The sequence below is a fragment of the Copadichromis virginalis genome, linkage group LG1 (assembly GCF_057382275.1).
Source record: "Copadichromis virginalis isolate Kocher_CV1m ecotype Utaka linkage group LG1, C_Virginalis_male_GT1.1, whole genome shotgun sequence".
Taxonomy (NCBI): domain Eukaryota; kingdom Metazoa; phylum Chordata; class Actinopteri; order Cichliformes; family Cichlidae; genus Copadichromis; species Copadichromis virginalis.
In genome coordinates, this window is record NC_140618.1 from 31,115,977 (window position 1) to 31,127,491 (window position 11,515).

Consider the following 11,515-nt stretch of genomic DNA (forward strand, 5'->3'; position numbering starts at 1 on the left):
AATTTAAGCACATCACAACTTTGAATCTACTACTACATTTGATAACCGCTCTAGAAATCAGCAGTGAGTGTGAATCTGGATTTATGCATCACGATGCAGGAGACCTTTTGAAACGTGTTCTTCCTGAAACATGAAGCTTTTTAACATAGATGCTTTTCTAACATAATTTGGCTTCATTTTCTCTCACAGTTCCTTCCTTGGTAGTAAGATTTGCATGTCACCTGATTCTTCTTTCTCTTAGCAGATAACACCAGCCACTAGCCAAACCTTGAAAATCATAAAAGAAAAATTTGGTCTTGATTTTTTTTTTCTTCCCATCACTTAAACTCTTATTCTCCTCAACTACAAAAAAACTGAACTGTATCATTTGTTTTCAACTCTATATTACAAGCCTTGTGCTTTAGTATTTGTGTTATACCTTTTTTACATCATGTTTGGCAAAATGTAATTTCAGCCAGTGCAGCACCAGTGATGTGGTGCTGCCATCTAGTGGCTCATTTTTGCCTTCAGCTCATAATCATACTTGAAGAAATGGAATCTCTTTTTTTCTTCTTCTCATTTTGCCATTTTGTCTTAAAATGTTACCTGTCCCGATGTTGTTTCAGCCTGCAAGCTCCGAGGAGAAAAAGAAGCTACACAAAACCATGTCATCAGGCGATTTGGTCAAAGAGGACTCTCTACGTAAAAATTCACAAGATGGAAGGTTTGCTCTTCAACTTTGCATTTCTAGCAAAAAAATAGGAAAATGCACACAAAAGAAAAGCATAACTATATAAAACCATATAAAAACATGAGCAAAATAACATATATACACATCGATTGTATCACATAGAGTGCTATTACCTTCAGAAAAGAGTCTTCTGCATACAGCCATGTCTTGTCATTGACACGATTTTTGTTTTTGTATGATTTGGGTTTTTGAGACTTTTTCATTTGCTTGTCACTTCTGTTTCCTTTCGACTAGGAGTCGTAAGATTCTTGGGCCGCGTTTTTGGGGCAAGAGCAAGTACGGGGATAAGAAGACTTCCAGAGAAAAGCTGATCTGTGGGGCTGAGGCCTTGGATGGAGACACTGGAGACACTGGTCCTCTGCTTGGAGAAGGTGTGATTTCCAAGAGTAAAATGTATCCATTTCAGATATACTGTTATTATTTTTTTTGTCTTTTAAGAACTGAAAGTTGTTGAGTAGGAGATAATAGATGCTGAAAAGCTTTTTACTAAATAAATGTAATTAGTTCTTCAAATATATTGAATAAAAATAATATTGTTGCCTCTGAAGCGTCACTGATTGGAGTTCTCTTCCTTGTAGCAGGTCAGGAAAACATGTCACCGCCATGCAGTCCTGATCTGACCTTAAATCAGTCATTTAGAGACTCGAAAGAGAACAGGGAGCCATCTCCCAAGGTGAAGCGGAGGCGTAGTGTGAAGATCAGCAGCGTGGCTCTGGAGTCTGCCCAGCGGCAGAATGACACGCTGCAGATACTGACCTCCATCGGCGACTACAGGAGCATGAACGACTTCCTTGTGAAGAAGGTACAGCAATATATGCCATCTGCATTACGTAGAGCTCGAAGATGAACTTGAGTATCAGAGTTTTGATTCTTTATATTTGAACTGCACATCAGGTATTAGTCCAGTGTCGTTTATGATCATGCTATGTTGGTGTCATGTTTTAGATCAACGACTTGGATGCAGAGGACAGTAAAAAGGACACCTTGGTGGACATCGTGTTTAAAAAGGCTCTGAAGGAATTTCGTCTTAATATCTTCAACTCCTACTCCACAGCACTCGCAGTAAGTCCTCTGAAGGCTTTTTATATTTGAATATAACCATTCAAACTGAAAAGTCACGTGTTCCCAGACTAGAAAGATAAATACTGCACTCTTCCTGTGACTCCTCCCTAGATGGATGATGGTAAGAGTATCCGCTACAAAGACCTTCATGCACTGTTTGAGCAAATCTTGGAGAAGATAATGCGACAGGAGCAGAGGGACTGGAGGGAGTCTCCTGTCAAAGTGTGGGGGAACACCTTTAAGATTTTCCTGGACGAGTTCATGATTGAGTACAAACCTGCACACTGTGCACTCAGTAAGGTAATGACACTCTTCTCACTGTACAGGTGAATAGACACAACTCTGATAGGCACACAAATAATTTATATTTACAAAAAACTACTGGGTGCTATTTATTGATAATGAAATATAATAAGAAGTAAAATATCTCTTATTATCATTTGTCTTTTTCTTTCTTTTTTTTTAACTGCAGCCATTGCCAAAACCTGAACGCAAGAAACGAAGGAAGAAGGACACAGACAATGTAAATTTGCCTTTATCCTCGTCAACATTAAGGGCATGCTCACAATCATTGCAAAAAATAGTGATGTAATCAGAAAAAAGTGCACTCAAACAATATAAAATATATGAAAGCAAACCAAATGAACCTGTGCTCTGCTGCCCCCTGCAGGTGGAGGAGCATAACGGCCACATCTTCAAGTCCACCCAGTACAGCATCCCCACATACTGTGAATATTGCTCGTCGCTCATCTGGATGATGGACCGGGCCTGTGTGTGCAAATGTGAGTATGCACGCACAGTGTCACAGCTAAAGAACACCTGAGTGTAATACAGCCAGGAAAAGTGGACGCTTCGAAGGCCACTGAATGTGGAGCGTGCTAGCACAAAAATGTTTGTGACAAAAAATTAATAATCAAAAAAAGGTTTTAATCCTGGATGTGCTGCTTTGTCAACCTTAAAATATATGTGATGCTGTAATTTGCATTGTCACATGAAGAGTAGTCCCTCTGATGGAGGAACATCAGTAGTTTTAAAATGAACTAATTATAACACTTTTAATAGTTAACTGAACCATAATGAAGCAAATCCCAGATTTACTCCTTTAAAACATCCTCTGATGGAAACGGTGCAGATAAAGTCGAGCTTGTTGAGGTTGTCCGAGGTTCTTGCTGAGTGAAGTTAAAGACTAAAAATTCCCAGAGTGGTGGAAAGACCAAATAATTGAAATGTCCTTAACACTGATGTCAGTGTGCTCCATACACGGACACACATACTGTTGGTTCCATAGCAGAGGGCATTAGACTTTCACTTTTATATGTTTCATAGAGACTTGGCCTCAGCCTAACCATGACCTTCATTCTACACATAAACGTAAACCTTTAATTGCTTATGTGAGCTTGCTTCCCCCCAAAAGTAATCAAGTTCCTGTGACTATGCAAACCAGATAGGTCAAGATAGCAATGGGAATGCCAGAGTATCAGTTACATAATCCAACTAATTTAATTAATATGATATAAAAGAATTAACTTTTTCATGACCGCAAATGCGCACAGACACACATCTGTGCTTCACGTGGATGTTCACATGAAGTTTTGCGCGGACACACACACACACACACACACACACACACACACACACACACACACACACACACACACACACACACCCCTTCTCTGGCCGAGCTGTGCTCAGTCTGGCCTCAGAGATAGAGCCCCTCCCTTCTCTCCCTCCTCGGCCCTAATCAGATTGTTTTCAACTGGACTCATGGGGTCTGCGGCTCCGTGTCTCCAGAGATTTCTCCACACAATTTTGCCCTTTAGTCACACAGGATGTTTTCTTCGTGCCAGCCAACACTGCTTTGGCTTCTCATGTGCTGAATTTTTTATGTTTTTTTTAACCTTTTCTTACAACTTCTGCTGAATAATGAGGAGGCACTGTCTTTCTGTGGATAATGGAAATGATGTTTTTGATCTCTATGGCTGTGTCTATCCAGTGTGCCGGTATGCCTGCCACAGAAAGTGCTGCCAGAAGACGACCACCAAATGCAGTAAGAAGGTGAGTCGGCCATATTGTGCACCGTCGCAGTGATGTCCCATGACAGTAATTGTGGGTTTATGTACAGTAGTTAGTGTTATTTCTACTTTTTGATCTTATGAAAATTGTTAAAGACTGTACTTAGTTTGCTGAATTAATGATATTTAAACTATAACATTAGTTTTGGATGAACTCTGAATGGTGTGAAGGCATGTGTCATATGTGTGTTTTTATAAGAGCATATTATGGTTGTGTCTGAATAGTTCGATCCAGAGCTGTCCTCCAGACAGTTTGGAGTAGAAGTTTCTCGCCTGACTAACGATGAGAGAACAGTGCCTCTGGTAGTGGAGAAGCTTATCAACTACATTGAGATGCACGGCCTCTACACTGAGGGAATTTACCGCAAATCTGGTTCCACCAATAAAATTAAGGAGCTCAAGCTGGGACTTGATACAGGTAAACTTGGCTGCAACTCAGTGAGCAGGTGAACGGTGCTAGCTGGTTTTAAAAAGCTGCTTGCAATTACTCAGTGTCTGCGTTTTGTGTCTGCATTGTCTTTGTGGTCCCACAGATGTGGAGAACATGAATCTGGACGACTACAACATCCACGTTATTGCTAGTGTTTTCAAGCAGTGGCTGAGAGACCTGCCTAATCCTCTGATGACATTTGAGCTGTATGACGAATTCATACGTGTCATGGGTGAGTGGTCGCATATGCCGACTATTGCTGTGGTTCAGTTGAATTGCACTTGAGAATTTGGCCACACATATTCTGCAGACATCAGAATGTATGTGTATTGGTTTGCTGCAATAGTAAAAAGTGAGTTCTTGTGTGGGATATTAATTCACAGGTTTGCAGGATAAAAAGGAAATGACCAGAGGTGTGTATTCAGTTATTGACCAGCTAAGCAGAACTCATCTAAACACTCTGGAACGCCTCATATTTCATCTCGTCAGGTAACAGTTTTTTCCTTAATATGTGAAGATGATTTAGTTCCTTCTTGATAGACAAGTAAAACGCAGAATTCATTCTTTTAGGATTGCTTTGGAAGAGGAGACAAACCGTATGTCACCTAATGCCTTGGCTATAGTTTTTGCTCCTTGCATCCTTCGCTGTCCTGACACCACTGACCCACTGCAGAGCGTCCAGGACATCAACAAGACAACAGCGTAAGGCTATGTCTAATGTCTGTCAAACAATTCACTGCCTTTGTCTAAGGTAATAGATCTTGGTAAAGGAAAACTGATGTTGACTTAATCTGTTTCATATCGGAACAGTAAAGTTAAGCATGAAAAACCACACTGGTATCCCTTTCTATGACTGGGACGCAGCTGTGGACCCAATGGGTGGCCAAGGGTGGCCATTTCCATTATAGACCACACCTGGCTGTACCACACAAACAATAACAAAGCCTCTGAGGGGGATCAACACATACTCAGAAGCGGAGTTTTGGCCATTGACACACATTTTAATAGCATAACCACCCATTTAAATAACAGCATTAATGAAAAGAATAAAGTTTGTAAACATTCCAGATTCCTTTTTTCTTATGGTCTTAATAAGAATGATTGATTGATAAAACTGAAGAATCAGTTTTATTTAGAATATAAATAATATATATAAAAATAGTCTGGCTCCAGTACTGATGAGAGAAGAAAGTGGGGAAGGTTACAAAGGAACAAGCAGTCAGAACAGAGGTCAGCTGTGGTGATTTTAGTCATTACTTAGTAACAGAACAGCATTGTTGCTTCATATCAGTTCAATACAGTCTGTTTTTCCTCAGTGCTGTCTCCAAATGTTTGCTTTGATATATGTGTATTTGGAAATGAGTTATAGTTTAATACTATATAAATATATATAATAATATATAAATAAAGTTGGATTGATTTGAATTGCGTTTGGCCTGCTTTGCTGCAGATTTCTTCGCTAATGGTGGATAGAGTTAGTGGCTTGAGAGATTTAATTTACTTTCTTGACAGAAAACCATAGAAATCAGTAACCCAAGCGAAGAGAAATGCCATATATTGTACCGTATGGGGGAAAAAAACTGCATGGAGAGGAATGTTATATACCTTTTTATATGAAGTTATCGTTTTGCAGCACTGTTTGAAATTTCCAGTAACTGAAGTTTGTCTCTTGCTGCCTCTTCATAGGTGCGTAGAACTTATTATCTGTGAACAGATGAATAAGTACAAAGTGAGACTAAAGGACATCAGCACTCTGGAGTTTGCTGAGAATAAAGCCAAGTCCAAACTGACGCATATCCGACGGTCAATGGTAAGCTCAATCAGCATGACCAGGCCCACAGTTATCAGAGAAATGACTCATTACTACTGTAAATCTACCTAACCTTTACTCCTTCACTGCTTGACCTGCCATGATTTCCTCCTTTATAACCTGCTTCTCTCCTCCCTAACATGTCTTTTCCTTTACCCAGAGACCAGTACTAATAGCTGTTAGATTTATGTGCATAGCACACATTACGGTATGTAAACGCACACCATGGTTTGCATCCCCAAAGAATCATCCAGTGTTGTGGTGTACAGAACACTGTATCCAGTATATGTTGAGATATAAACATCTGTCATCCATCCATCAAGCACGAGTCATCACGGCACTGAGTCTGTTTTGTTGTTGTTCTTCTTGCCATATTGTGTTCTATTACCATCTCATGTGGATGCAATTAAATCTCATAATTAGATTTACTTTATCGCTGTATGTTAATAGAATGTTTTCAGGGCATTCAGCATAAAGGCTTTTTAGGAAACTGTCTACATAAATTGTGGACATAGGTCATCATTGTGTTTTTCTTCTGGCTTCTCTTCTTCGATGGGTTGGAAGACTTTCATTCCCCAACGAAGTGCCATTTTAGTGTAACGCAGGGGTGTCAGAGTCATTTTAGTTAATGAACCATGTTCAGGAAATTTGAACACATGCTGACCATTGTATAACCTATTAAAATAAAAGAACTCACTCACATGTGATTTTTTTTTTTCCATTTATAAAATGTCAGTCCGGCTTTAGTGTAATACAACAAATAGCAATTAGCACATTGTGGGTCAGTTTCTTTGTGAAACTGAAAATAAAATAACTCATGATCCCAAGGTTGAAGGCTGTAAAACCGATGATTCAGGATACTGGTTTAGATTGAATTTGCACAGTTTGGATAGCCACTCATGATGTGATTCATTCTTAACAATTTCCAACACAATGCCTCCCGGGGCCAAATACAGTAGGTCCAAAGAAAAACCTTCCACTCCTTCTCAGTATCTATGCACAGGGTGAGATTGAACCTTTCTGTGGACTGGATCCTGCACACAGGCTGCAGGCTTTGACACCCCTGGTATAATGCAATTAGTAATATTGTTGCAACTTTAAAGAAGTGCAAGATGGTGTCCTCCTGAAGTGTAGCTATCACTCAGTCACTAGAATTACCAGATTATTTCTGCACATTAAGCTCGACCATTTTGAACCTGGCACTGCTGATATTTTGATTCTTATTACTTTTGCTCAAAGCAACCAGATGCAGCCAAAAAGGTAAAGTTTGTTCATAAACTGTGTCTGGGTTTGATTGGTCAATGCATGTGTGAGTCAAGAGCTGCAATGTATATAACAGCGTTTACATTTTATGATAACCAACATTTTAAAAAATTAAAAGTCCACTCTTGATTTGCTCCTCAGGGAAAAGGTCGCTCCCAGCGACCAAGCTACCACATACCTTCACCTCCTGTTAGTCCGCGGCTGCAGCCTATGGCTGACGCTGCCATAGAAGAGAGCGGCGGTGAAGAGGGAGCGGAGTCGTTACCTGACATCCCGGAGCATCAGCAGGCAGCCATGCAGCAGGAAGAGAGGGTGCTAACAGAGGAAATTGAAAGCCTTCAGAAAGAGAAGTAAACATTCTCACTGTGCTTTAAATGTTGAATTATCTGGCTTGTGTGTTGCATTGATGCCAGCTGTGTGTCATCACTTGTGCGCAGCTCATTTGTTTTTCTGGATGATGCTTGTCTCTACAGGGAGGAGTTGACCTTTGAGATGCTGTCTCTGGAGCCACGAGCATCAGATGATGAGACCCTGGAGTCTGAGGCCTCCATCGGTACAGCTGACAGCTCTGAAAACCTTAATGTGGACTCTGAAGAGACCATTTCTGACTTCTCTGGTATGCCATACTGATCATTCTAAACTGCCTTATCATTCACAATTCTTCGTGTGCATATAAAAAATATTGACCTCTTTGCATTTTTTGGGTGGGGGTTTCTCCAGAGAGAGGTCCTTTGTTGACATTGCCCTGGACTCTGAAATCTGACGGGAAGAGCCCCCGACGCAGAGTTCTCCGCCGCCAACCTGCGTCTCTGGATTCTGTAGACTCGTGTTTCACCGGGTCCTCGTACTCCTCCTCATCACATTTCCATCCTTCATCGTCTTCTTCTTCCACCCGGCGCTTTCGTTTCCAGTCCAAGTCTTCTGGTGTCAGCTCGGGTCCATCACAGGCCGAGAGTCTGACTCCACCCATAGCCTCCCCATCCTACAGCTTAGACAACAGCTCTACCGGAGATCAGGAAGTGATTTATGATGAAAGGCCCCAGTTTACCAGCCGAGGCACTTACAATCCAGATAAGGGTAAGCAGAAACTTAAGGGAGCCAAACATACTGCCCCAACGCCCTCCAGAGAAGGTGGTGGTCATGGCAGGGACCCTTCAGACATGCCACAGCCTGTGGTAGTATATGGAAGTAATGAATTCATGGTATGAAGGACAATGAGACACCAAAGCGATCCCTATCCAACTTCCTGCCAGGCATACATGTTCCCAATGGGAGGTGACAAACTGGCAACTGATCTCCACTCCTCAAACCACTCTTGCTTAGCCTTTCATTCTTAAAATCTGCAAAGAAATTTCCCCAAGTGCTGTGTACAGTGTTTCCCCCTCCTGAGGCGGGGAGGAGAATTGTCTGGAAGAGAAACAAGAATCAGTAGATGGACTCTTCTGTGGATGAAACTGCCAATCGTGCTCTCACAGTGTCTTGGCAACTCTTTACTCGGCGCCAAGAGGAGACAAACTGAGCAGGAGGACAGAGAAAAGGGAATGTTGGAATATGCAGAAGAAAACACGGCATCAGGGAATATTACAGAGCTGGAAAGCTGAAGCAGTGTACTACAGAAATTGAGAAGAAAAACAAATCGGGCACCATCAGGCGTCGCAGATGTTACAGTGAACTTAAAGCTCACGACTATAGGCTGCTTTATGAGTTTACAATAAATGTAAGCAGCGGATGCTTTGTTATTACAAAATAATTTTTCCCTTATTTAAAATTTTTAATGTCACAGAAATTCTTTATAGCATATAATATACAGGTATAAATACTGTACAAAGCCGGAACACCAGCCTCTGCTGGGTAGTTGAAGTCAAATATTTATCTTGTTTTTTTGGTTTTTTTGGTTTTTTAAAATTGAGATTCTTGAACAGAGATGTTTGGGCTTGGGCAGTGGATCCCACACTTCTGTTGTGTACATGTGCCGAGAGCTCATGCGTGACTGTAGGTTTGTGTGAGACAGAAAAGAAAAAAACCCACTTAATGTGTTTTAAGTTTGTGCTGCTTTTTTTTTTTTTTCTTTTCCCCTTACAAGGGAAATACAGCCATCAAAGGGACCAAGTCAGCTGGTGTGTATTCCAGCCAAGGGGATCCCAGCTCTTTAGGAATGTTGGAATCTGTGATAAAATTCCTGCATTCACCGCTTAACAGCCATACAACTGTTATGTACAGTACAGGTCATATGTACAGTATAGAGAACAAATGCCATTCTATTCTTGAAATCCATTATTACCCACTCCCAAAGCCATTCTCTTCTGTCTCTTAAGCATTTGCTCAATAGCAACCATGCAAGAACATAAAATCATTGTGTCTTGTCATTATTAATGTGTGTATGTTTTAGTTGAAAATGTCCAACTGCATAAGTGCAATTCTTTTCTTTAGGCCTGTGTTTAAAATAGGGAATTACTCATTTTAATAACAATAATGCTAACAGGGGCACCTTTAGAGTCCCACTGCTAATTATTCATGATAGTGAGTCAGCCACGCGCTATATAATGACCCTGAAACTGAAGGAGCTACTGCTATCCAGCCATCTATAATTTTATTCTGCTTTTTCCCTCAGTGTGGCATGTCAAACTGTGTTCTATGAAAAAGACAAAGAAATTCCAAGTTGTGCATGAGCCAGTAGGGGAATTTGACATTAGGTAGTTAGGGGTAGTTAGATTGGATTAACTGTGCAAAAACAATGTGATCCAAACCAGAACAATTAGCAGGTTTAGACTAACAAACAATATAAAATCCTTGAATGCACACAGTATTTGGCTGTTGTAATCCATAATGTCTGCAATATTACTATTCTGTTACAAAATGCTAATTGGACTGGTTCATATATAGCGCTTTTCTACTTAAGCACACAAAAGGCTTAATACAGGTCTTATTCACTCAAACACTAATATTAGCACTAGCACTATCTACCGTAACATTCACTGTCTGGTGACTAGATTAGAAGCAACTTGGAGATTCAACGTCTGGCCCGAGGACACTTTGGCATATAGACTGGAGCAGCCAGGGATCGAAGCACCAACCTTCTAATTATTAGTTGACCTTCTCTACCACCTCCACCACTAATATTACTAATTTATTATCATATTTCTGATTCTCTTCTGCTTGTATTGTTGCACAGCATTTTACCATTTCTTGATGCACTTGCACAAAAGTGAGCCACTCATATATTACTCCCGCTCGGCCATGGAAACCCATGCCACGAAGCTACCAGCCCAAAGTTTCTGTGCTGATGTTAATGCCAGAAGGTCTGGAGCTCCTGAGTCAGCAAAGCGTTGGCGAATTTACACACCATGCACTTCAGCATTCAGTGATCAAGCTGTGATTTTTACCTGGTCTGCACTTCATTAATGAGTTGGTGTGACTCCTAAACACTTCCACTTTGTAAAGACATCACTTACAGAAGATCATGGGATAGTCAATTCAGTTGTATTTATAAAGCACCAAATCACAACAGTTGCCTCAAAATTCTTTATACTGTAAAGACCTTGCCTCTCTAAGCAGGCATTAAACAAACATGTTAGAATCCTATTACAGCTCAACACTCACATTCAGCGAGCTCTTTAGAACAACAAGTTTGTAAAGACAGGCTGCATGGCTAGGTGCTGGGTTTTATACACCTGTGCCAATGGGACAGAAAGCTTGATTTCAAAGATTAAGGGGTATGATTCTGTCTGTTTATTGTACTTGCCATTTGTCACTGCAAGCAAAAGGCAAAAATGGCTTCTTTTTTTTTTTTACAGGCTTTTTTTGTGATAGTTGGGTGACACATTTCAGAGCTATATAAATGAGTGGAAAGTACAGATACTTCCACACAGGAACGCTGTATGGTCTAATTAACAGCCAGTCTGCTCTGTGGAATTAAAAACAAATTCTATCAAGAAGAAAGAATGGAGAGCCTTTGAAAGAAGGCAGATTGAGTTAAATATAAACTGGCTGTTTGTGAAGGATGCAATGACTAAAGTGTCATCTACAATAAATCTGTGGGAAAGAGATAAGTAAATAGGATGGAAGACTGAGATGATCAACAGGGAACATCTGGTGACCATGATGTTCACACAAGTATGACACAAACAGGGGGACTGTCACCATTAAAC

At 40.6% G+C, this 11,515-nt stretch overlaps 1 protein-coding gene across 6 annotated transcripts in view; it reads left to right on the forward strand.

Moving 5' to 3' along the window:
- The window catches only part of myo9aa (myosin IXAa), a 97,560-nt gene extending 88,464 nt beyond the window's left edge, over positions 1 to 9,096 (forward strand). For 3 of the 6 annotated variants that reach the window (XM_085459183.1, XM_085459219.1, XM_085459191.1), the window contains 18 exons: positions 606 to 703; positions 965 to 1,101; positions 1,309 to 1,532; positions 1,676 to 1,792; positions 1,904 to 2,092; positions 2,265 to 2,315; positions 2,463 to 2,574; positions 3,786 to 3,847; positions 4,090 to 4,282; positions 4,398 to 4,526; positions 4,678 to 4,783; positions 4,865 to 4,996; positions 5,981 to 6,104; positions 6,265 to 6,312; positions 7,344 to 7,364; positions 7,509 to 7,717; positions 7,841 to 7,983; positions 8,088 to 9,096. In XM_085459183.1, the coding sequence (XP_085315309.1) occupies positions 606 to 703; positions 965 to 1,101; positions 1,309 to 1,532; positions 1,676 to 1,792; positions 1,904 to 2,092; positions 2,265 to 2,315; positions 2,463 to 2,574; positions 3,786 to 3,847; positions 4,090 to 4,282; positions 4,398 to 4,526; positions 4,678 to 4,783; positions 4,865 to 4,996; positions 5,981 to 6,104; positions 6,265 to 6,312; positions 7,344 to 7,364; positions 7,509 to 7,717; positions 7,841 to 7,983; positions 8,088 to 8,575 (2,583 nt within the window). In that variant the 3' untranslated portion in view covers positions 8,576 to 9,096. The remainder of the gene's footprint in view (positions 1 to 605; positions 704 to 964; positions 1,102 to 1,308; positions 1,533 to 1,675; positions 1,793 to 1,903; positions 2,093 to 2,264; positions 2,316 to 2,462; positions 2,575 to 3,785; positions 3,848 to 4,089; positions 4,283 to 4,397; positions 4,527 to 4,677; positions 4,784 to 4,864; positions 4,997 to 5,980; positions 6,105 to 6,264; positions 6,313 to 7,343; positions 7,365 to 7,508; positions 7,718 to 7,840; positions 7,984 to 8,087) is intronic. The other 3 variants (XM_085459199.1, XM_085459205.1, XM_085459211.1) reach the window with 3 other exon arrangements.
- Positions 9,097 to 11,515: the final 2,419 nt, after the last annotated feature.